This window comes from Podarcis liolepis, assembly GCF_965112155.1.
Source record: "Podarcis liolepis genome assembly, chromosome: 11".
Lineage (NCBI taxonomy): Eukaryota > Metazoa > Chordata > Lepidosauria > Squamata > Lacertidae > Podarcis > Podarcis liolepis.
Window position 1 is genome coordinate 12,928,645 of NC_139565.1, and position 25,398 is coordinate 12,954,042.

At 46.8% G+C, this 25,398-nt stretch overlaps 1 protein-coding gene and 1 long non-coding RNA gene across 4 annotated transcripts in view; one reads left to right on the forward strand and one right to left on the reverse strand.

Moving 5' to 3' along the window:
* PTCH1 (patched 1) overlaps nt 1-25,398 on the forward strand; it is a 112,867-nt gene that overhangs the window by 355 nt on the left and 87,114 nt on the right. Inside the window, exons 1-2 of one of the 2 annotated variants that reach the window (XM_083464760.1) lie at nt 10,716-11,675; nt 13,292-13,484. In XM_083464760.1, coding sequence (XP_083320886.1) covers nt 11,271-11,675; nt 13,292-13,484 — 598 coding nt within the window. In that variant the 5' untranslated portion in view covers nt 10,716-11,270. Of the gene's footprint in view, nt 1-10,715; nt 11,676-13,291; nt 13,485-25,398 lie in introns of those variants that run through there. The other variant, XM_083464761.1, reaches the window with a different exon arrangement.
* LOC310688510 lies at nt 8-9,371 on the reverse strand. 2 transcript variants are annotated; one of them, XR_014516988.1, is made up of 3 exons: nt 6,476-9,371; nt 2,006-2,096; nt 8-1,107 (listed from the first exon to the last, which is right to left on the reverse strand). It is a non-coding gene; the product is annotated as an uncharacterized lncRNA (long non-coding RNA). The 2 variants fall into 2 exon arrangements; XR_014516989.1 differs by lacking the exon at nt 6,476-9,371 and adding an exon at nt 2,513-3,428.

The window sequence follows — 25,398 nt, forward strand, 5'->3', positions numbered from 1 at the left end:
TGAGTAAGAGATGCAACGGAAAATGGCCTCTGGGCTTGGAAATGAAACAGGAAGGGGGGCACCCGTGGGTGGGAGCGGGGATCCAGAGAGAGAACTCCTGGCAGAGGGCAAATCCTGGCACTTGGGGGGGGGGGTGAAACAAGAGGAAGGAAACCCAGGATGGCTTTTTGCTTGGGGGAGAGGAGGCGGAGGGGAGGCAGCCTCGCCTCGCTCCTGTCACTGCAGGAACACACAGCCCCCCAGGCAGGCAGCGTCTCGTTTCCCGGTGGGGGCCAGGAGGGCGGCTGCCGCTGGGGGTGGCGAGGACGGAACTGATCGGTGATAATTCGCATCCAAGGAGGTCTCGGGGATCCTATTTTCACGCTTGGATAGGGTCGCCACCCTGCCTTCCGCCCGCGAGGAGACCCCCCCCCCCCACGGAATGAGAGAGAGGGAGAGGGAGAGAGAGATTTGTTTCCCTGGGAGAAAAATTTGCTGGACAGCGCGTTGGATTTTGTTGTGTTTCAGGGAGGATTAAGTCGTGTGTGTCTGCTGGGGTTGCCTTCTCTCACCCCCCCTCCTGCAAAAAAACCCCCCAGGATTACCTTTAACTGGCATTTAAAACAAAAAGGGGAGTTTGCCAAGTTGTGGATCTGACTGCTGACAATCCTGGTTTGAACACAAACTTCGTGTTGCTTACTTGGGGGCTCTTGTTTTCCCACGAGCTTTGCAGCATCACCCCCCCCCCCCCACTTCTCTGAGGCTACTCTGGAGTAAGCGGCTTGTAGCTTGATCTTGGCTTCGCGAGGGACTCAAACACGATTGTTGTGGGTCCCTGCACGACAGAATGGGGCTTGCTTCCGAGCAAGCGTAGTGAGCAGAGGGGGAAGATGGGCTCTTTCCGGACGTGTCTTGCAATCTACTGTCGTGGTGATCAGGGCTAGGGGAGAGAACGAGAGACAGAGAGCGAGGGATCCCTGTGTGCGTGTGTGATCTAGCCACGGGTAGCTGCTCGTTAGTAGTGGCTGTGATCCGTTGGACGTCCCGTTTAAGACGCTTACAGCTTAGGATTTAACAGTTGTCTCCTCGACAGGATGGGACGTTTTCGTCATGAAACATGAAGCCAAACTTTGGCAGGTAATAGAAAACCAGCGGTTAAAAAGGAGATCCCTACCGGTTGTTTGCACACCTCTTATTTAATAACTGATCCCTTACTCCCCAGACCTTGGCTGACATGCATAGGACTAACATTTCATAATGCATCAATCATGGCAACAAAGTCCATTTGGGAATGGTGGAGGCAGGGAAGTAGGTGAGGTTTGTGGTAGGTATCAGTAACCATTCCCTTTTTAAAAACAGGGGTGTAGTTGTGTCATTCCAGACTCTGGGGATAATGGTCTTAGAGGTGCCCCTCCTTCAGAGGGCATGATGAATTACGGTACTTCATTTACTGCCAAGTGTGAAAAGCCAGCCCTGCAGAGTGTCAGGACCCTCCTGAACAGTTTGCTGAACAGACATCTCCCCCCAAGTCCTGCCCTGTTTCTTTAGCACTGTTGATGTTGTGGGGAGCGAGTGGGAAACCTTTGGCCAGGTGTTGATGAACTACAGCTCCCATCAACCTCAGCCAGCATGGCTAAGAATAGCTAAGGCTGATGGGGGTTGTAGTCCAACATCAGGCAAGCCAAAGGTTCCTATTCCTATTGCAAAGGCAGTGACAGGGCCACACAGTGAGATTTGTGGGTGCCCTCAAGGCTTGGAACCCAGACACCCTCCTCCAGGGTCCTCTACTCTGGACCACACTGCCAGTGTGGGTAGTTTGGGAACCGTTCTAAACATGCTAAATACTGGAGCCTTCCAACCTAACCTTGGCTTTTGTGCAACCTGTCTTCCTCTTTGGCTGTTGGTACCCCGTTTAGAACAGGGGACTTCTCAACAGTGGGCTTGCATTCCCATGCTTCTTTTCTGTTTTCCTCAAGCAAACTGTGAGTCCACAGTTTACAGGGCACGGTGTGTTCACTAGGTGTACCTGTGTTCCAAGTCCTTCAGAAATCAATGGAACTGTTGTCTGCAGAAGCTTCCATAGGACAGTCTGGGCTTTCTTCCTGGAAAATGGGTTTCTTTACAAAAAAAATAAATAAATAAAAATCTGGCAGTACAGATTCAAGGTAGTTAAAAATAAAACCAGAACGGGGGGGCCATCCCCAGAGACTTTGGTTAATGGACACATCCACACACCTAAGTAAGGTTCTGTAAAAAGGAAACAACTTTTCTGATTCATCAGTCTGATTTTTGATTCGTTTATTTACAGACTGCGGCACAGGATTGTATTACTCTTGCAAGTAATTGGGAAATGAGGTGTTCCTTTTGCACCGGGAGTATTGGAAAGGAAAGTGGGGAAGAAGCCCTCCCCCCCTTTTAATTTCCCTTTCCTAATTGCTTTCAGGATGCAGCAGATGGAAAACTGACAGGGCAGAGATCTATGAATTAAACTATCTCTGTCCTCACTGATTTTATCCTTATCACACCCACCCACCTTTTATTTCTTCTGCCTTTGCCGCAGTCCATTCAGAGATGGAGGCGTGATGTCTAAACCGGATTAGCAGCCTGAAAGAAAGGCAGGCACTGAGACTGAATTGCTTTACTTCCTTTTCATTTCTCATGCCTCTATCTCCAGTAAACGTGTGGATCCAGCCGTGGGTCAATGGGATTGCATTGCGAGGCTTTGCGCACGCACACACAAACACACCGTGACCAATTTGCTCTTTGGCAGAGATCATAGGCATTAAAACCTGCCTTTTGCCTAATGGGAGGCAGGATGAACATGCAAGATGGAGAAGAGCTCTTCTGAGGAAAACTATGACCCATTGGGTGATAGTTCAGTGGTAGAGTATCCACGCTGGATGCAGAGAGGGCTGAGAATGAATGAAACAGATGCCCACTTCTACTCAACGTACAATACTAAGCTAGATGGTACAATGTTCTGTCTCAGTATAGGCAGCTTCCCATATTCCTGTGTTGACCAGTGTAACTTCAGTTTTTTGTCTAGCAGAGCACAGGATTAAAACTGGGATTCTTAGACATTGCAAGGAGAGCAACAAAACCCTTCATCTCCTGCAGTTTCTCCCCCTTATATCTCACCTTTCTTCCATCATGGAACCCTAAGTAGCATAAACGTGGTTCTTATCTAAGGCAGACTCTGGCCTGCTTAGCTTCAGCTAGATGATTGCTTCAGGTATGTTTCAGGCCATATCTTATTCTAGGAAGTGCTAGAATTCTAGACTATGTTGTTTCAAACTGCAGGTAGGGTAGAAGAAGAGTTTGGATTTGATATCCCGCTTTGTCACTACCCTAAGGAGTCTCAAAGTGGCTAACAATCTCCTTTCCCTTCCTCCCCCACAACAAACACTCTGTGAGGTGAGTTGGGCTGAGAGACTTCAGAGAAGTGTGACTGGCCCAAGGTCACCCAGCAGCTGCATGTGGAGGAGCGGGGAAGAATTACATTTTTTGTCTTTTGATGTGCTAGCTTACCATATGCAGGAATTGGGAAATGAGGCTCATTTTGCATAAGGGAATATTCCTCCCCACTTTCAAAATTGCTTCCAACGCAACTAAAAGAGAAGTTTTGGAGAGCATTCAGAATATGATTCCCTCCACCTGTACCCTGAAATGGTACAAAAATTTACTACTTCCCAGTCCTCCTACCTCATTCTGTTTATGTAATGCATAGATCAGTTGACTGGTCCAGGAAAGAAAACATTAAGCCCCTTACCCCTGAACCTGTGTCAGCTGATGAGAAGCAGTCTAGTCTATACAAATGATGGATTCACCTTGGCTACAGATGGAAGATGCGATGTCTGAATGCAGTTCCTCAACACACACACACGAGAGAGAGAGAAATAAGTAAACTTCCCCTTTACAAAGAAAAAGAGTATGGGTGAGAGAGATTGGTTTATCCCATCACTTCAACATTGTAATTTTCTACATGCAAGAGCTTTTCTCTTAGAAAAGTAGAACACAAATGGATTCCACTCCTGTAGCCTGAAGTGGTACAGTCAAGAAAAAAGCAACTGCTTAGTTTTAATGGCGCGGGTGATGCTGGACAGCAGATTTTCACAGCATTTCCACTTTGCTGAGGTCTCTCCTTTTACTATCTGCCTCCCTCTCCTTTGCCTTCATTCTTGAAAAGCTAGGAGATAATTGCTTAACACCAGCTGTTTACCTTACACTTAAAAATTCAAGCATCTCCCCTCTTCTTGGCCTTTACATAAGACAGGCTCACAGTGATAGATTTCAGACTAAAAAGGAAAACTGATCTCTCTTCCCAAAATGCATATTTGGGAGTGGGGTGTGTGTGTGTGTGTGTGTGTGTGTGTGTACGTAAATGCATGAAGATTTGTCATACCTGAGACACACAAAGATAAAAGTTGGAAACATTGACTTTGGGCCCTCCAGCAGAATCACTCATTTTTCTAGGGGTCTTATCTTACAGCTTATCATGTGAAGATAATTTCATGTATGTTTTTATTAAGAAAGAAAATAGCACCACCGAAAACCCCAAATACAAAGTAACCACAACCAAATAGTTTCTGTCAGCACCAAGTCCTGGGTTTTGAGAGGTAGGAAGTCCCCAGTCAGAAGGCTGATTTCTAGGAGAGCTTGGGACTGGTTTTTTCTCATTTTAAAAGACACTGTGTTGTGGAGGTGGGGTGGGACTTGTGACCCTCCAGGTATTGCTAGACTGCAACTCCCATCAGTCCTCACCAATTGCCATGGGAGTTGGAGTCCAACAACAGCTGGGGGTGGCAGAGCTTTTCCACCACTGTGAGATTTATTTATTGTTTTAAGCCTGAGCTTCTAAACCTCAGGATGGTAAGACTGTTCAGTGGAAGGTGGAGGGAGGACTCTGGAGTTGGGCAGAGGGCATACACCTGTGTACTGTCCCTATAGCTGGGCAGACCTTAGAGTAATAGCTGTCAACCTTCTCAGATGCATCCTGCTTTTAAATCTGGGACCACCCTTTCAGCTGCTGCTGGTGGTGTCTTTCTCATTTTTTCTCCACAACATATACAGAATAACAGCACTCCTATAGTTTAATCACTGTACAGTCATATGGGGGATTTGCCAGGTGCAAGATATTATGTGTACCTTTGGAAAGCTGCACAGGCCAGAAAAATCAATCTTCCACAAACGCTGCTCTGCCTTTCTTTCCATCTTGTAACCTTTCTACTCCCATCTTTAAAAACAAACAAACCACTAAAACCATCTTGAGGACTAGAAACTCAGGCTTTTAAAAACGTCATTTTCTGGTTGCATTAAGAAGGTCTTCTTTCAGAATGAAGAGAGGCAGTCCCAAGTTTTCCTGGAAATTGTGATGTCGCCCCTGGTACAAACCTATCTGTGGGGTCTGGCTCGCCAGCCCCGAGGGTTTCCGTTTGCACGGGCGCCTCCTCCCTAACTGGGATGCCCTTCCCATGCTCCTTAGCCCAGGGGCCTCCCATCCTGACGAACTCCCTCCCCCCTCCCCGGTGAACTCGGGGCTCTCGGGGCCTTTGGTGGCCCTTTCTGCCCGGAGAGCTCTGCGGGGCGACCCGCTTGCTTTCCTGCGCGTAGGCGCTGCCGATCCCTCCTTCGCTCCTTTGTGGCGTGCGAAGCAGCCTGCCATTAAAGGAGATCAGGGGTAATTAGCCGCATTATTTTGACAAGTTGGCTCGAGCGGTTCCCTTTCTGACGCTGCCGAGGAGGGGACCCAGAAGGAAGGCGGGCGGGGGCCGAGGCGAGGGCGGCTTGAGTCCTGCCGTTCGGGGGCCTTTCCCAAGCCCCGGCTCGCTCTTTGCAAAAGCCTCTCCGCGGACGCTGCTGCTGCTGCTACTGCTGCAGCCGCCCAGGATGCCGAAATGGAAGCCAGCCAGGCAAAGGTGAATCTCATCACAACACACTAAGTCTGGGCTTTGTTCAAGTGTAAAAAGCGGGCCTGTACTAAGTTAGGAAAGTCACGCGTGTCCTTGTTCATACATGCACAGAAACACGCGTGTACCCACATCTAAAACTGCTCAGTCCCGATTTTTTTTTGCCTTAAATCCCTCCTCCTATGTACAGTATGCCTACTCGGAGGTAAATGTAATGACTCCTTAGTCATTACTAACTCAAGCCCCATTGATTTCATGGGGATGCCTGAATCCAGCTCATTATTAGTATTTATCCGGAGTTGCCCTGAAATTGCCAACAGGTTGAGCAGGGGCCAACCTTTGTTCAAATCATTGTTTAAGACGAAGGGAGAGCGACTCTTCTCAAGGTGAGAAAAATGTGGTGGTCTCTGTAATACACACAGAGGCACACACCTGTCTGTTCCAGGTCTCATTTCTTCATCTCATTTCTCTCTTAGCATTTTTCAAGAAGGAACAAATACTTCATTCTTCGGTTGTTGTGATAGGTTGGGGGGATATTGGGGGGGGGGACGACAAAAAACACGCTGCACGCTTAAGGCTTTGCAAATTACCTGTACTCCCAGTGAGTAAGGCCGGGGACTTTCCTCTAACAAAACACGCATTGGCTCAGATTGCACCGTGAAAGAGGATGCAAATACATTCATGCCAACTCCTTGAAGAGTTTCACGTCTTGCCTCCCTCTCCCCTCCCCGCCCCCACGTGAAGGCAGGTGGTTTATTTCAACGTCGTCTCTTTTTATGAATGTAACCGGATGCTGCAAGGCCTCGCTTTACGACCTCGGCATGGCAAGGACAGATCGAAACTCTGGAAGTTCTCTCGCCACCTAGGAGGACTTCTCTATGGTGGCTGGTCCCGGTGCACCGAGATTGCTTGGAAGGGCGATTGTTGTGGCGCCAAGGGAAGGTTTCTAATGAAATGCAGATCCCGCTGCAACCAGGCGAGAAAGAAAAGGCCAGCTGGAGCGATGGCTGGCCTGGGCCCGCTGCAGGCCTTGCATCGTCCCTCCATTCTCCCAGGCCACGTGGAAAAAGCAAGACGCCAAAGAACGGCAGGCAGGCCGGGCCCGTGGAGCCCGATAACACACATACAAAGGCAGCGCTCCGTCTCCCTTAAATCCGCAGGAGGAGCCTCGCGATTCCTTGAAGTTGACAAATCCTGCTGGCCAGGCGCAAGCTACATGCGCGGGCCATGCATATTAAAGGTAACAATGCGGACCAATGTAAAGAAGGGAGGACAGATGGATCAGGGGCAACGTGCTCGCGAGGAAGGCGGCCGCGCGCTTTCGTGCGCATCAGCCGGGAGGCAAATTGGAGACGTCCTCCGCTCCGACCACCCACGTCGAGAGGAGACTTTTACACCGAGACACACACACACACACACAATATTGCAGAAACAAGGCCAATTAGATCCCTTCGGTAATTCATCTCTTGTGTATGAAATTAACCAGACCACAGGGAGAGGGGGGCAGAGGGAGGGGAGGATATTAAGATAGGGCTTGTTAAATTTGAGCCGCCAGGTTGTGTTTGGGGACCAACATTTTAACCGGCATAGGGCGAGGGCTTTGGAAAGGAAAAAGGCGCGGGGAGGGGTTAGCCTGTAATGGGGAATTCTGCAAAAGGGAGAGCAGGGCCACAGACCCCCGCCCCGGGAAGGGATTTCTTTGCAGCTTGATCCTGGTCATGTTAGCTCGGAAGTAAACCTTGTTCTAGGACTGAGAATTTATTGATGCTTGAAAAGCTGGCAGAGAATTAGAGGAGGACGGTGGTAGCACGCCAACCAAGGGATGCTATTATGGGATACCCCTTAGGTATTCTTGCTTCGGGGAATTATACACGGCTATATCTCGCGAGTCCTGTACCTAGCAGTTTTTTGCTTTTGTCTTCCCATTTCCCACATGCATCACGCCAATTTTATTCCAGGCAGTAAGTATTGGTACCTTACTCCAGACTGGTTAACGTGCTGTAACTACCACAGCCTGATTTCCAATACGTGCTTTCGCGTGTGTGGGTGGCATTTTAATCCGCATTAATGACTGACAAGGTGAAACTGGAGCAGGGTAGTTATTCCAAATCACCACCACATTCAGAATAAAGGTTTGCCATCGACTGGTGTATTTGTCTCATCGGTACTGTAACAATTCGATTCGGACCATTGGTCCATCTAACTCAGCACTGCCGACACTGACTGGCAGCGCCTCTGCAAGGGTTCAGGCAAGATTCTTTCCCAGCCATATCTGGCGACAGTGAGGATTGAGCACCCGCTCTGTCACTAAACAGCCTCTCCCCAGCGAGGGGTTGCTCGCACAGCACCAATGGTCACGTTCAGACCAACCCACAAACCTCTTGCGTTGCTTTAGCGGCTGATGCGGATCGGTAGCCTGCAAATGGTTAAAACTGCCACTTCTTGAACAATAGACACCGCGACACCAGTAACCACTCTCTGATGTCGACAAGCAAGGTCGAAGTTCAACTGGGATTTATTTTAACTGTTTGCTCCGGAGGAAGCGGTTTGCGGATCGCAGCCCTAATGCAATTCCCAGCTAGTTTCCCCATCCCAATTTAATTATCCTTATGGGATTTTTATAATTAGCAGGAGCTTTCCTCGCCTTGCAACTGCCTCTCTGCAAAAAGTCAACACGTGCCTTGGGAGGAACGAGACTTCTTTAGAAACCAGCGCGCTTTTTCGCGTGGTTGCCGCTGGTTCCAACCGGGGAGGCGTGGAGAGAGGAACCTATAACCTGACATCTCTTTCGCTGCAACAACTGCTTTTCGGAGAAAGATCTGCAGAGCGAGCCGCTGAGCATTTGAGATCAGGGTCAGGCCGGCGCGAATCCGGCGCTCTGATGCCCCGAGCCCGGCTGGCGCAGCAAAACGCCACCCCCGAAATGTAGCGCAGAACTGAATGGAAAAGTCCTCTGTCGCCTCGCCATTGGCTAGCAGGAATGGTCGCGGCTTCCTATTGGGCAGCGTGAAGGGGAGAGCCCTCCTTTAGGAATGTACTATGGCTTGTCTGGCATTTTTCTTTCCTGGGGGGGGGGGAGAGAAAGGGGTGGGACGGCGCGGTGCCTCCTTTCCCGCTTTGCTGCTCGGAGCCGGACTGGACTCCCGTGCGCTTCGCCTTCTGCGCGCTAAAGCGAAGAGGCGGCACTGCGGCAGCCAGATTTCTTGCGGAGGGGAAGCCCAGCCTTGTTTGCACAACCTCGAGCCAGTCAGTCACGTGAAAGCCTCAGCCCGCCCCCGGGGCCGGCCTCCTTTTCTCTGAATGTGCGGTGCTGCCACCCCCCCCCCTCTTTCCCTCAATGAATACACACAAGCTTTCTTCTTAAAGCAACACTCTCCCATTTCACTCCCTCCACCAACACTAAAACTCTTGTAACTTTCCCGAGCCGAAAAGTGGAAGGAGGGGGGGGGGGGAGAGGGGGAGCGCAGCTTCACGGAGGTGGCGGGAGGAGGACATACATACGACACGAGGATCTCGCGTTCTTTTTGCAGGGCAGAATTTCCACGCTCTGAATTCTGCTCGGGGTCGCGGCGGCGGCGGCGGTGGTCGAGTAACTAGGACGCGCGCGGGCGAAATTTCGCTCTATAGAGTAGCAAACTAAACATTTGAAAAGTAAAAGGGAAACATGATATTCCGGTTACACCACGTACGAGGACGGTAATCGTGTTATCCCCGCAAAAAACAACAACCCCACATTAAATAAAGACCACACCATGCGGTTTAATATATGCGCACGCGCGCGTGTATCGCGACTGATGTTAAAAACAACACGAGGAAATATGGAGAGGTGGTGCAATTATTTCTATAGCGGTCTGGAGCTTTAAAGCATCCGCCAGCAATACTTTTGCTCTTAAGGATTATAAAAACTGGATCGCCCGCCCCCAGCCCTGAAGCGAGCAACTTGCCTGCTTTCGGCTTTTCAATCTGTTATTTCAAGTATTAAGGTTTCATTGTGGTCTTTTTCTTAATACAGCTGCCTGTTTTCTTGTAAGGAACGCGGGCTTCTCTTTTCGGTTCACAAAAAAAGAGGAGAGAGAAATATCTGGCTCTGCGCACCGCAGTGTCCACCCCCTGTCATTATTTGTGCAAGTCTAGGAATTCATCTTGGACCTCCCAGTATTCGCTGCAGCTTGAGGCCAAAGTGTCTCTAAAGGGATTTTCTTTTAAAGGCTTCGGGTATCGCTAAAGTCTCTCTGCCTCGTTTTTCTCTCTCCGCACTGCCCCCACCCGCACGGTCCCGCTTTCCTCTTAAAGGGGGGGAATAAATAAACCGAGATTTATTTTAGTAGGTCGATCGTGAGGAAATTCAGTACAGTATGTTAGTTTTTTAAAACGCAACTCTTCCCCCCCTTAAACCCCCCTCCGCCGCCGCCTTCCACGGTCTTTCCTTCTGCTTTTAACACACACACTTTCGTGAAAAGAAAAAAGGAGGAAGGGGGGGCGAGAGAGAAATGAGTGGAGTGAGCGAGAGAGAGGAAAAAAAGAGAAGCATTCCTTAATGGAAGTATTGCATGCAAAGAAGACTGGCTCTCTTTACGGCTCCCCTGAAGTTGGAGATGCACACACAAGGCTCGCCTGCCTGGGTGGTCTCTCTACTTTGGTGAGCTGTTGCTAAGCAGCTAATAATAGTCATGTTTGCTGAGTAATTTCTGCCCTCGTCGAGCCAATCGCAGCCCAGAAACCCAAGCCATCTGACAGCCCCAGGGGCGGGATTTCAGTTCTCTCTCTCGGCCCCCCCTCCCCGCTCTCTCCCCTCTCCCTTTCACCCCTCCTCCTCCTCCTCTTTATCCAAATGGAGAGAGTGCCTTCTCCCCCCCGCTCCTCCTCCCCTCCTTCATCTCAGCTATTGAAGCAAGGGAGCTGTTGCCTGCTGCTGCATACACGCAGAGGAAGAAAGAGCGAGAGACACACGCATCTCCAGGAGACGGGGAGATCTTAAGAGACAGCGCTGCTGCACCCAGACAGAATGATACAGCCCACCGAGACGGAGGAGAAGTCGCAGCAGCAGCAGCACCGCCGCCGCCGCCACCAGCGCTGAGATCAAGGCTCCCCTTCAAGCCCCCTTCTGCTTCGGCGAGGAAAAGGAGACCGGAGGGGGAGTCTGGCTTTTCTTCCCGCGGCCGGACGGCGAGGAGCCTGGAGAGCGACCGCAGCCCGAGAGGACGAGGCGGGGGGAAGGCGAGCCCGCCGAGAGCGCCTGGCCCCGCTCACCCTCGCACACTGGATGTGGGACGCGGCGGCGGCGGCGACCTCCGGATCCTCACGAAATGTTGCAATGGAAGGCTCGGGGTCTGACTCGCCGGGAGCAGCTAGGGCAGCAACTTCAGCAGCAGCAGCCAATTCGGTATGAAGAAGTGGTCTGTCAGCAGCAGCAGCAGAGCGTCGCCCCCGAGCCAGCCCACCCCCGGTCCCGCTGGATCGCCCCGGAGCAGCAGCAGCAGCGCGCTGGGGGGAACCGCGCGGGACGCAGCCCCTGGGTCGCCAGAACAACAGCGGCGGCGGCGGCGGCGGCGGCAGCCCCGGCTGCGCGGCGGCAACATGGCCTCAGCTGTTAATGCCTCCGAGCCGGAGAACAGCAGCGGCGATGGAGGCGGCGGCGGCGGCTGCAGAGAGCCGGATCAGCCGGGGAGAAGCGGCAGCAGGAGGCGGAGGAGGACCGGCGGGAACAGACGCGCCGCGCCTCCCGATCCGGAATATCTGCAGCGGCCGAGCTACTGTGATGCAGGCTTCGCCTTGGAGCAGATAGCCAAGGTGCTTCCCCGAGCTGGGGCTTCCTCGCCGGAATTTCCTTTTCTCCGAAAGGGGTGGTGGTAGTTGAGAGGGAAGAGTCGCCAATAAAACGCTGGGAGAATGTTAGTTATGCATGTGTGCGAGGGGGTGTGTGGGTGTCCGCGGCTCCTTAGTGGCAGAGAGAGAGAGTGAGTCCTGTTTTTCCCCTCCCGCCTCGAAGCCACTTTTTCCTGGGGTCTGTGTTTGTGCTTTGCACATCTCTAATTAAAGTTACCCGGGATGATTTCTCTGTTTCCCTCCCATCCTCCTTGGTGATCTCTGGGTCTTTTCTCTCTCCCCCCCCCCCTTTTTCACATCTCTTTCTTTCCTTCCCTTCCCTTCGGATTTAATTTTCTGTCCAAGCTCTGTAAACGTTTCAGAGGAGGAAAAAATCAATTCCGATACTTTACATTCCTACCTAACACCCTCCCCAGCCCCCTTTACACACACACACACACACACAGGCTTTGCTTTTATTCACCGGGTTAAGTTTCCATAGCAAAGAAATCTCACCGAATGTCGTGCTTCACCTCCAGCGGCAAGAGAGCAGAGTGAAAGTTGTAAACAAATTGCTACCTTAAATCTCCCCGGTTCTGGTCAAAGACTGCGCGCACGCTCTCTCGCTTCGCCTTGAGACTCGCGATTCTGGAAAAGGGAATTTTGCAGGGATTACCGAAGGCGAGGGGGGCGGGGAGTTCAAAGTGAGCAGCATCCTCCCGGCCCGATCGTTTCATTTCAGTGAGCAGATGATGATGATGATGATGATGATTTATTATTATTATTGGCTTTTTGGTGGGGGTGGGAGCAAGAAATCCATGTGGCTGCCCTCTTCCGTCCACAAATATTGTCGTAACTTTACAGATGGCTGCTCTGCTTCCTAATTCAGATCACACAGCGTCTCCAAACCGTATGGAAATGAATAACTCTTATTAGCTTGTGATGTTAAGGGCGCTGTGGACCACGTGGGCCGAGAGTTTACTACGAAGTGGGGGCTTAAGGAGCCGGGGAAGGCAGGGAATGAATGATGGCAACAATTTGTGATTAAGTAGGCTCCTCTTGCCACCCACCCCATAAAGCCCCTCAGGACAGGACAGGAAAATGTTCTTTCTCTCTCCCCTCCCCCCACCCCCACCCCTTGACAGGTCTGTTGAAAATCACATGCTCCATGTCCGCTTTACCGACTTATTATTATTATTATTATTCGAGTGGCTTTTTTAGGGAGAAGGCAAGAGACTAGGCTGCTTTAGATAAGGGAGTGTGTACATTTATACATTTCCAGTTGTGATGTAATCCAACAGTCTGAAGTGATTTATGAACAGGGTAGTTATCAGCTAAAAAGAAAAAGAAACCCCACCTCAATGTATTTTGTTTTGTACGTGAGCAACTGTGTGTATGTATATGTGTGTGTGGAAATATTTTGTAGAGGTGACTGCCTAAAACCTTGGCCTGTCAAGTTACTGTCACATTGTGATGCTTGGGGAAAAAATGCTCATTGTTTTGTGTGGGTATATTGTGTTCTTTATTGGTAATAATTTGCCACAGTGTGTGTGTGATTCTCCACAGGCTCTTCATTGACAAAACCTTTCCTTGCCTTACAGGGAAAGGCTACTGGAAGAAAATCACCACTGTGGCTAAGAGCAAAGTTTCAGAGACTGTTATTTAAACTGGGCTGTTACATTCAGAAAAACTGTGGGAAATTTTTGGTGGTTGGCCTTCTGATATTCGGGGCTTTTGCTGTGGGATTAAGAGCAGCCAATCTCGAAACCAATGTGGAGGAGCTCTGGGTGGAAGGTAAGGTTTGATCCGTAGCCTTATTGCTTTTTTGCCCCTGCTGAAATTGAAGTTTATTTTTTGGAGCGGGGTGTGTGTGGGTTTCTTCCTCTCACCAAGGGGGGAGTAGTTCATTGTTCGGCCCATGCTGGCTGCAGGCCAGATGGACTGTACACAAGTTGTAATCTATTCTGGAGGGTAATGTTTTGGGAGGTGCAAATGGAGGGGGGAGCAGGAAGGGGGGGCTACGGTGTGTGGTAAAAAAGGAGAGACAGAGAGAAGGGAGACTCGCTGGGTACCCCACAAGCCTGCAACAGTCTCCTTCTGTCTCTGCCTGTGTGTTCTGCGAGGAGGAGATCATGGTGTTAGGGCAGGGGGTTGGTTGTGTGAGTTGACTATTTCTTTCCTCTCAAGTGCATGAAAGGAAAGTCTGTCTGGAAAGCAGCCCACCCCCTCCGCCATTTTGTGTGTGTGTGTGTGTGTGTGTCCTTAGCAGCAGCAGCAGCAGGAACAGGAGGAACGTGATCAGCACAGCTCGGTAGGGCTGTGCTTGTGTGTGGTCCTGTTTTTTTGGACAGCTTTCAGCTTTGAGGGGGAAAAACATTTGTCTCAAGGTAAAAAAAAAAATGGAAAAGTGAAGCACAGACTGGAACTAGGTTGGAATGTTTGCAAAGCAGATTACTGATCTCCGGTGCGGGGAGGGGGGAAAGTTAAGGGGGGGGCTTGTTGTTTTTAAAGGCAATGGTTTTTTAAAAAAACAAGATAAACTTTTTAATGTTAGTTGTTGAACATCTGCTTTTTGAACAATGTGGAAAATGTGTGTATATGTAATTTATCTGATTTTTCTGAGTGGCATTTGATAAATGGATTGGTTAGTGTTTTGGATGCCCTTATTCACTAAAGGTTTCCATTGCTGTTTTTTGTTTTGTTTTGATTTTAAAAAAGGGATGCTTTCCTCAAGAGTTACCCAAAACCTAGGTATTTGGTGTGAATAACATTTTTCTTTTAAAAAAAAACCATGTTGGGAAGAAAGTCTATAGACTAAGCAGTTTATTCAGAAACAGGTTTTTTATTGAGCGAGAATGCAGCCCTGCTTTGGGTAAAATAGGTCTAGTTTGGTGAGTAGATGCACTGTGGCAGGCCTGGTGTTTAATACTAATACAACTAAAATGATTGGTGAAGGAGTTTCTGGTTTACATTTGGTAGTGTGGTGGCCTTTAGAATAACCACGGCTACATTCATGTTCAGAAAACATTGATTCATTTAATTCTTCCCACTCATCATCCTACCTCAGATGAAAGAAGGAAGCCTGGCTTGCTTCATGAAGAGTGAGGAGATGAGAGATGAAGTGTACTTTCACAACAGAGGTGGCCCTCAAGATATTGATGGTCTCCAAATCTCATCTGCCCCAGCTAGCATGCCCAATGGTCAGAGATGATGGGACCAGCAAGATATGGAGGGCAACATATACCCCAATCCTGTTTTATCGATTCCAGTGCCAAACATACTGCTGTCTTTAGCAGGAACAACCTAAGAGCCTTTAGAAAACAAATCTTAATGATTGTGGAATTTCAAGCGTAAAGAAAATTTATTTGTATGTTCATGTAATGTTACTGCAGTGTATTACAGGGCCTGTAAGTGATATACAGTGACCATAGTCAGTTCTAGAAATAATAACTCGGGACCCAACTACACATTACACTAACAAAGTGATTAGCAATCATATAATGGGATTTCTAAAATTAAAACACTGATGTGTTTATAGGAATTTACCTCAGGAATGCAGTCCATGGAGAAGGAGGCTCAAATCTTGCCTTCCCGGCCACAATATCAGTGGAAAATGTTTTCCCCTCCCACATTTAGCATTGCGGATCTCATTGATGCCAATGAGAGTTTTTTTTCTTACATAGATCACCACACAAGGGGGCAACTCTCACTTAAAACTCCCTTTCCTGTATGTTGTGTTCCTGATGACAATTAAGGGGGGGTGCTACATCAAGTTTTTAATTGAAAAGGAAACCTTAATGTGATTGTGAACCACTTACTTGTGGGAAAGGACATTAATTTATTCCATTTATATCCCACCCTTTCTCTCTAAGGAGTTCAAGGGGGCACACATGGTTCTCCCCCCTCCTCATTCAATCCCACAACAGCCCTGTGAGGTAGGTTAGGCTGAGAGGCAGTGACTGGTTCATGGTCACCCAGTGAGCTTCATGGCCAAGTGGGGATTTGAACCTTGGCCTCCTAGATCCTAGCCTGACGCTCTCAATAGCTACACCACAATACAACAGTTAGGACTTCCTGGTTGCTTCAATATCCTATAGCCAACACAATCCTGGGTATATGAGGGCAGGTAGTGAATAAAGTTGTCTTACCAGGCATGGCCAAACGTGGCCCTCCAGCTGTTTTGGGACTACAACCCCCATCATCCCTAGCTAACAGGACCAGTGGCCAGGGATGATGGGAATTGCAGTCCCAAAACAGCTGGAGGGCCAAGTTTGGCCAAGCGCATGTTTGTGTGGACAGAATCCATGAACACTCTGGAACATAGGAAGCTAAGACGAGGCTTCCTCAACCTCGACCCTCCAGATGTTTTTGGCCTACAACTCCCATGATCCTTAGCTAACAGGACCAGTGGTCAGGGATGATGGGAATTATAGTGTCAAAACATCTGGAGGGGCGAGGTTGAGGAAGCCTGGCTAAGACCATTGGTCCGTTGACTTGAGTATTGTCAATTTTCCCTCAGTAGTGACTCTCCAGGATTTCAGAAAGGACTCTTTCTCAAGGATTGTCTTTTTTGCTTGCCAAGCCAATATTGTACCACCGAGCTACAGCTCATCCATTTTGGCAAGCACATGGGGGGTGTCTTACTGGGCCTGTATGTTTAAAGGGGTTGGAGACATAATGGACATAACATTTGGGAGCTCTGTGAACACGAGAAATGACTTCCCAAATAATCTCTGTTGCGACTGGTGCTTTTAACTTTTTCGGATATTATCTAGAGATAAGGATGAGTATGGAGGTGTCCAAGGTTGCAGGCGATACCGAATTATTCAGGGTGGTAAAAGCCCAAGCAGACTATGAAGGGCTCCAAAACAATCCCTCCTAACTTGGTGAATAGGCAGTAAAATGCCAAAAACAGTTCAATATAAGTAAGTGTAAAGTGATTCACCTTGAGGCAAATAATCTCAACACAGCATATATATTGGCATATATGCTGATGGGGTCTGAACTTGAAGTAGTCAACCAGCAAACAGATTAATAGGAATAGCTCACTGAGGATGTCAACTTTGTGAGCTGTGACTGTGAAAAAGGCAAATTCCATTTAGGAGATCACTAGCGAAGGGATCAGAAACAAAACTGTCAATACTGGAATGTCCTTGTACAAATCTATGATGTGGTCAAATGTGTTGGAATATTCTGTGCTGTTCTGGTTGCCACAACCTCAAAAGGATATCATACAGCTAGAGAAAAAAGCAGAAAAGGGCTATGAAAATGATCAGGGCACCATCCCTTTGAGGGGAAGCTGTAATACTTGGAGATTTCCATTTGAGGAAAATAGTGGCTAATATGGGGGTGTGGTATAGGGTTATGAAATTGGACATGGCGTGAAGCAAGTGATAAAGAGAAGTTTCTTTCCTCATAATACTACGACTTGAGTTCATCAAGGAAACTGACTGGCAGAAGATAAGAGCAGACAAAGTGAAGTATTGCTTTACATAACAGCAGAACTAAATAATGGCAGCGAATTTCATAAATGAACATGGCGAGGAGGCTGTTAGCTATGAAAGCCGTTTAGACAGATGAATTAAGGATGGGTCTATCAATGAATACTATTGTATTTATTTCATGTACTTATTTTATTTTTATACCACCTTTCTGCCAAGGCTTTAAAATTTTAAAATAGCAAAACAAATAAATGGCGTAAGCTGCCAAGTGACAATTCTGTCAGGCCAGCTGATGGTCTCTTTAGAAGTGGATGGCATGAGTTCGTTGTGCTTCACTCGCACAACGGGGATAAAGGGGGGAACTGCCCCAAAGGTCCTCTCCGGCTTCCTGAGGGTTATTGTCTTCATGCCCTCCTTGGAATATTCCAGAAGCATTTGGTTGGCCACTGTAAGGAACAAGAGACGGGACTAGACAGTCTGATCTGGTGGAACACTTCTTAGGTGTTGCAATGTGGAAGCCTATGCCTTCAGAGGCTGATCAACATGGGGCTCTTCATCAGCTTTTTTAGTCTCTGCTTTTCATTGGGAGTCCTTCAGCAGAGCCTATACAGTGGTACCTCGGGTTACATATGCTTCAGGTTACAGACTCCGCTAACCCAGAAATAGTGCTTCAGGTTAAGAACTTTGCTTCAGGATAAGAACAGAAATCAAGCTCCGGTAGCGCAGTGGCAGCGGGAGGCCCCATTAGCTAAAGTGGTGCTTCAGGTTAAGAACAGTTTCAGGTTAAGAACGGACCTCCAGAACGAATTAAGTACTTAACCTGAGGTACCACTGTACAGTCAGTTCGTTCAGTTCTTCATTTGCAGCACGTGAATATCCACAACTTTTGACTAGATGTTGAAAAATTCTGTTTCCAGCTATTTTAGGCTGTGGGCCTGAACTCATTTGCATGTTCATAAATCTAGTTGACTGCAATTGGGCTTACAAGAATGCACGTGGATTTAGGTCTGAAGTCGTCTTGTCTTGGCTGACACACGTAATCTATCCTCCATGATTGATGGTCCCATCTCTTACCACCTACTTCTCCTGACAGTTTAATGCCTGCAACCTCCTGATTACTGCAGTGACAATTCCTCCGTGATTGAATGCATAATATAAATATTACTCCTGGGAGAAGAAGAAAAAATATGATATAAAGTAACTGCTTGGTTTGCCACTGTTCTGACTTCCTTTTATGTTACTGAGGGAAGAATCTCTCCCCAACCCATCCTGGCTTTCTACTATCAAAGCTAAATGAAGTTGACCTCAACATATATATTTTTTGTTATCAAATACACTTAAGCGCTACATTTTATGAAGTTTATTAAATCTCAATATGACACCCAATATAAAAATTGTAACTTTAAATTTAGACGTTCATATGATTCTAGGAGGGTTAATTAAAACAAGCAGGCACTTTAGCTTTTTAAATTGGCTCTCGTTCCTTTTATCCCACTGAGCCATAGGCAGCAACAGCAAAAGGCCTGGTGGCATTGTCCTCAGTAAAGAGTACTATATAAATATTATGGCCATGAACAGGACTGATATGCAAATAAACTAGATGAGTAGCAGTTGCATATTTCCATGGGTAAAAGTATAAACAGAGGAGAGTACCAAATGAAAAACAGAGTGGGAGATGCTAGCTTGAAAAATCTGGTTCTTTCATTGCGTAAGTCAGAAATGGGGAACCTGGGGTGGCTGTAGGGCTGCCACCTTTGGTCGGGCAAAATAAAGGGCAGGTTGGGCAAATTATGGGACAGGTCAGGAGGAGGAGGAGGCTAAAAATTACTTTATCGGTGCAGAAATGACTTCAAAGCAATCTATTACAATGGATCGTGGGGGCTACTGTCTTTTCCAAGCCCGCCCCCTTTTGTATAAGCTACCGTATAACTTGTTTTGGATATGCTCTCAATGGCCCCTGCCCAGAGTGTGGTTAATTATCATGTAATATGAAGGAAGATAATGTCGGTATCTAAATAAAAGAATGAGGATTTGTGCTTTAAATAAAGCTGTCTGTTTTCTACACAGTACTGTGGTATAACTGTAGTAGAATTGGACTAAAGCTGAATACCGTAAGCTCACAATTTATGTGCGTTTAACTTGTACGTGTTCAGCTTTATGCATGTGGCAAATTAAAAAAATAAAATAAATGGGGGGGAGGACGAGGTTCCAGGAAAATGATATTGGTAATCCCATCTGCCATTGAACCCAATGGGTTTTGACAGTGCTTTTTTTATGGGGGTACAGAGGGGTACGCATACGGCTAATCATTTTGTGAATCTAAGTTTGGCCTCATTGAGGGGCAGTATTTCAATATGTGTAGGAAAATGAGAGTACCCCTAAACATTTTTTTAAAGAAAAAAAGCACTGGGTTTTGACTATATGTAGTTTTGGTGTTAGGCTTTATATCCACGGAACATAACCCCTCTCGTAAATTGTGTGCTTACTGTATTGAGAATCACTTAGGACAGGCATGGCCAAACTTGACCCTCCAGCTGTTTTGGGACTACAACTCCCATGATCCCTAGCTAACAGGACCAGTGGTCAGGGATGATGGGAATTGTAGTCCCAAAACAGCTGGAGGGCCACGTTTGGCCATGCCTGACTTAGGATGATTTCACACATTACAGGATGGAGGAAATAGGCAGGAGACAACAGTGCACATGGTTTCATTGTGTGCACCATACAAAGGGTGGGAGGAACTCTAGCTTCTCCACATGGCGAGATGCATAGCCCCAGATTATTTCAGCAAGGGAGAAAGGGCGAGTTACTCCTTTGCACATAGCGCCAGAAGTCTGAAAAGAGGAAGCATAACCTCTGCTTCTTTCCCCTTTGCTTCTGTATAGTGTGCAGCGCTCATCTTTGAGAGTCTTGGTTAGACCTTAACAAAAGAATGCTGTATTCATGGAGTTGCCAAAAGGGTGGACTTCCATCACCTTTTTAAAATTCCTGCTGTTGGGTGAAGTAGGGATTCTGATCCAATAATTGTGTGGGGTTGTGTACATTAATTGTTCCAAGCATATAGAGTATGATCTTGCGTAGAAGGAGTAGGACTTCCCTCCTCAAAGACACGCTATAGCGTCTCTGAAACTTATGGGACTGTTCACATTAATAGTCCCATCCTGTGCGTGTTAACTCTGAAGAAATTCTCATTGGTTTCTCAAGGGAGTGTGCAGAGAATTTTGCTTCAGGTGGTTTAGATTGCTGTCCTTGAGCCACTTTCTTTAAGACTGGTCAGCAGTTGGTTTCGTCGGAGTGAGATAGGGGCCATGTTTGAACATAATGGTTCAGTTGGCTTCTGGGGCAAAGATTTTGGCAACTTTTCCTCCTCCCCGGTTCTTCTAGCTCAGCAAAGCATGGTAGCTAAGCCAAGGTTTGTCTTAGCATGTTGTCTGAATCCGGGATTGTGGATAAACTCTTACTCCTTAAAGTCTATTCTTGACTACGGATTGTGTTTAAAGAGGAAAGAGCTTAACCACAATCCTGGGTTTTGACATCACGCTGAGCTAGACCTAGGATTAGCTGCCAAACCGTGCTGATCTAAAGGAATTAGGGAAGAGTGAGGCAGGTTTGTGCCATACCTGTAAGCCATAGCTGGCTTACCATGTTATGGGAACCAGGCCAGAGTCTGAGAAGCCAGGGCAGTGGGGACAATTTCATAATTCCTTTGCCCTACCAGTTTTCCCCATTACGTCCCATTACCACAGCTTCATCTCTCCCCTCTTCCCACCTCATCTCTTTCTTTTGGGAGGGCCAGCAGTTGCTGACCTCTAAACTGGAGAGAGTACATTCAGAGTAGCAGCTTATTTCCCTCCTCTCTCTTTTCATGGTTGAAAGTTTGAATATGCTGAACAATATTGGCCAAATAAGGTGAATACTTCAAATGACTTAAAATAGATGTCCCTGGCCGTTGGCAATAAAGACACTTTATTTTTTGTTGTTAAAGCTTTTTGAAAATTATTGCCTCTCAAGAAATTGTCAGTATTTATATTAGGGACCAGTCTGTTTCATGTAATGTCTGTTGGAACACTAGGGAAGGCAGTGTCAGAAGATACCATGCCCTTGAAGCCTACTGCAAGTGAAATATAAACTTGCAAAATCCTAATTCAAACTTCATTGTGAGAATAAAGTTTGAATGAGTTTTAAGATCATCCAGACTCCAAAGTGAAGTCTGTTTAAAGCTATTAGAGTTGAAATATTTATATAAGGGTTGCAAAGACCCACCTGGTGGGCAAGTTCTCAGAGGAAAAAAGGAGGCGGGGAAATTGGAGACCCAAACGAAGCAGTTCTCAAAATCATTCTTGTAATGTCCTTTTCTTACTTTCCAGTTTGCGCCACCACACTTGGACTTCTGTAAACCTACTGGTACTGAGTGTCTTTCTCCTAAATCACTTCTTGGCAGTGTCTTGGATAGGTACCCTTTCTTGGTCTTAAAGCTGCCACTCCAAATACAGTGGTACCTCAGGTTAAGTACTTAATTCATTCCGGAGGTCTGTTCTTAACCTGAAACTGTTCTTAACCTGAAGCACCACTTTAGCTAATGGGGCCTCTTGCTGCTGCTGCTGCTACGCCGCCGGAGCACAATTTCTGTTCTTATCCTGCAGCAAAGTTCTTACTCTGAAGCACTATTTCTGGGTTAGTGGAGTGTGTAACCTGAAGTGTATGTAACCCGAGGTACCACTGTATTTCATTTCCTCCCTATATCTCCCAAGTTTGCATTTAGGTTCGGCTGCAATCCTAAACACCTGCTAGGGAGTGATCGCCACTGGACACAGCAGGAGGGTCTCCTTTTAAGTAAACATGCAGAGGATTGCAATGTCGCTGTCACACTTTGTAGCTCCTCTTCCATGGGTAAGGGACATTTGGCTCTCCAGATGTTGGTTAACTACAACTCCCATCATCCCTTAATAGTGACCATGCTGCAGAGGGCTGATAAGAATTGTGAGTTCAGTAAGATCTGGAGGGCCACAGGGTCCCTCAGCCCTGTCCGAATCCAGCATACAGTCATACCTCGGGTTGAATGTGCTTCAGGTTAAGCATTTTCAAGTTACGCTCCACGGCAACCCAGAAGTAATGAAGTGCATTACTTCTGGGTTTCACCGCTCGCGCATGCACAGATGCTCAAAATGACATCACGCGCATGCGCGGAAGTGGCAAAACGCGACCTGCTAACGCGTCTTACGTTCTATTCAGGATGCGAATGGGGCTCCGGAACGGATCCCGTTCGCATCCCGAGGGACCACTGTATGATAGTTGGATCCACCTGTATGATATTGGGAATTGCCTATTAAAATCTATCGACTCTTAAGGTACTCCAATGACTATCTCAAAAAGCTGGATAAAAGATTGTCACCTGTGATCAGAAACAATGCGTTTGTGCCGGTGTCCAATAACGGGTGGTAACGTGCCCTACTTTAAAGGGGACTGTTCCCTAATTTAAAGTTGAAGGACAGTTCTCTATTTAAAGGGCTGTCTAGTCCAAATGCTTTTAAAATATAAAAACTCTTAAGAAGGAAGGTCAGAGACCTTGAAGTTGTCTGTCAGCATCACTGAGCTAGCACAGAAATCCCCTGGTCACAGTCTTTCTCATTATGGCGAGAAGTACTATTTAAATTATAGTGATTTTTTTTCTAGTTTTGCAGCTATACATATCAATCAGCACATGCAAATGAACACCCTCTTTTTGTGTGCTTTGTCTTTGGCATTGCATAAGAGTTTGCCCTGTAGCTACAGAAAAAGAAGTGTGATAAAGCTGTCCAGGGAGGAAGGGAACAGTTCCCCACTACTGATCTAGAATGACTTCTAAGAAAAAATAAATGTGTCCTAGCTGCAGTTAATTAGTGTACATGCTAAATTGGTGCATGTGCTGTCTCTTGTAGCTAAGTGATAATAGATGCTAATTTATGCATTTTATTCTAGACAAGTCATTAAATTTTCTTATTTTGGGATATTAGGCAAATATCTATCTTCAAAGGACTGAAACCAATCTGGGAGCGAAGATCAGCAGGGGAGGTTAACAATACCAGCTAGAGATTTGTGGGGTGTTTGTGTGCAAAAGGGCCTTATCTGTGGTGGCACCCAGACTCCAAAACTCCCTGCCTTTCAGATGTGTACCTGGTGCCAATTCTACAGATTTACAGGGCATGCTAAGGAGCACTTTTTCATCCAACCTTTTGAGGATTCTGCTTGGATAGCCTTTGAAAGTAATTCTACATTGTCTCTGTGTTAGTGACTCTTGGGTTGTTTTAAAAATTAGTATCACTTGTGACATTGTTCTTTTCTGCTTTGTAACCTGCCCAAGGACCTTTTTGGTGATGGGTGGGCAATACAGAGGTTTAATAAATAAAAATGAGAAACTGGTGCCGTACCCTTAAGCATTGGGCTGCTTAACAATTGCAACATTAAGGGAGGTTGGAGTTGGGAGCTTAGCGGGATGCGTGAAAGAGGGATTTGTGCTCCACAGTGAACTTTTACCAGTTTTAGATACATCTAGGTAAGTTTATATTAGAGCTGTTGGTAGGGCAAGACCAAGGGAATACAGTACTTTATGTTGTTCTTCCATCATTGGCTGCTAACCATTTGGCCAAATGATTCTTGAGTACCTGAGCTTGACATATGAAGTATGGAAGTGGCTTAGGTGCTCTTCGATTTCAGAAAGGTATGGTATATTTCATTATTCTATTGCGAATGGAATATTTTGGGTCTTCTTTTATATGAATTAGCTGTGCTAACATTCAAGCAGATATGTGCATATAATTAACTTTATTGCTAAATTACAATAACAGATTCATTTGTACCAAGGATAGCTAACATGGTACCCTCCACATCTTAATAGACTAAAACTCAAGTTGTTACTGACTATTGGCCATGCTAGCTGAGGCTTATGGGAGCTGGAGTCTCAATATACAGAGGGCACCATGTTGACTATAGCATTTTGTAGCTTACCCATTTGGTTTTCTTCACACCCTTACACAATGCAGGGATGATGGCAAACTTGGCTCTAAGAGTGGAGAAGACTGTGGTATTTATTTCCTAAGCGTTGCCAACTTCCAGTTGCAACAGGAATTTTTACACAAATATTTCAATTAATTCACTGGGTTTGATTGCATGTTAAGGTATCAGATTTGATACAATGCCCTCTTGGCTGTGAGTCCTGGAAGACCCGCTCCCTGCCTTGCAGGCCTTTTTCCACCTGGCCTGGGAGGGAGGGGCCCGGACTGACTCCAGCTACAAAAGCTGAGGCTGCCGAGCGGACTCTTGGGCTAGGGTGTGTTGTTTGGTGTGTTGTTGTTTTTTGTTGTTGGAGGGGGTTGTTGCTGCTGGTATCTTTATTTTATATCTGATAATTGATGTGGGAATTGTCCAGTTTGGTTGCATATTTTTTGATGTTTTTATTTATTGCTTATGACTACTTTTGTTATGTTTCAGTTATGTCTTTTTTTCATGTTGTAAGCCGCCTTGATCATGGTTGGAAAGGCAGCATACAAATATAATTATGTATGTATGGAAACGGTACATTGTGTTGCCAGAAAGCATTCTTCATAATCTAATAGGGTAATAATCCTGGTTTACAAGAGCATAGTTTATTCAAGCTGTTCACAGATGATGTGGAAGTAAAATTTCACAGGATGTCAAGCATCAAGCCCTTGGGTGTTTCCAGTGTGATCAGTGGCACCTCTACTACACTTAATAATAATAATAATAATAATAATAATAATAATAATAATAATTTATTATTTATACCCCACCCATCTGGCTGGGTTTCCCCAGCCACTCTGGGAGCTCCCCCAAAATGAGAGCGACCACAAGGTGTATCATGGCAAAAATGATGCCTGCAAAATAAACTTCCAAATGAGCAAAGCAGCAAAATAATCATAAGCATAATAATAATCCAGCCACTCTGGGTGGCTCCCAGCAGAATAGTAAAAACACAATAAAATATCAAACATTAAAAACTTCCCTAAACAGGGCTGCCTTCAGATGTCTTCTAAAAGTGAGATAGTTTATTTCCTTGACATCTGAAGAGAGAGTGTTCGACAGGGAGGGTGCCACTACCGAGAAGGCCCTCTGCCTGGTTCCATGTAACTTCGCTTCTCGCAGTGAGGAACCGCCAGAAGGCCCAGGTCCAGGTTGAATGATTGTGGTGGAGACGCTCCTTCAGGTTTACTCAGCTGAGGCTATTTAGGGCTTTAAAGGTCAGCACCAACACTTTGAATTGTGCTCAGAAA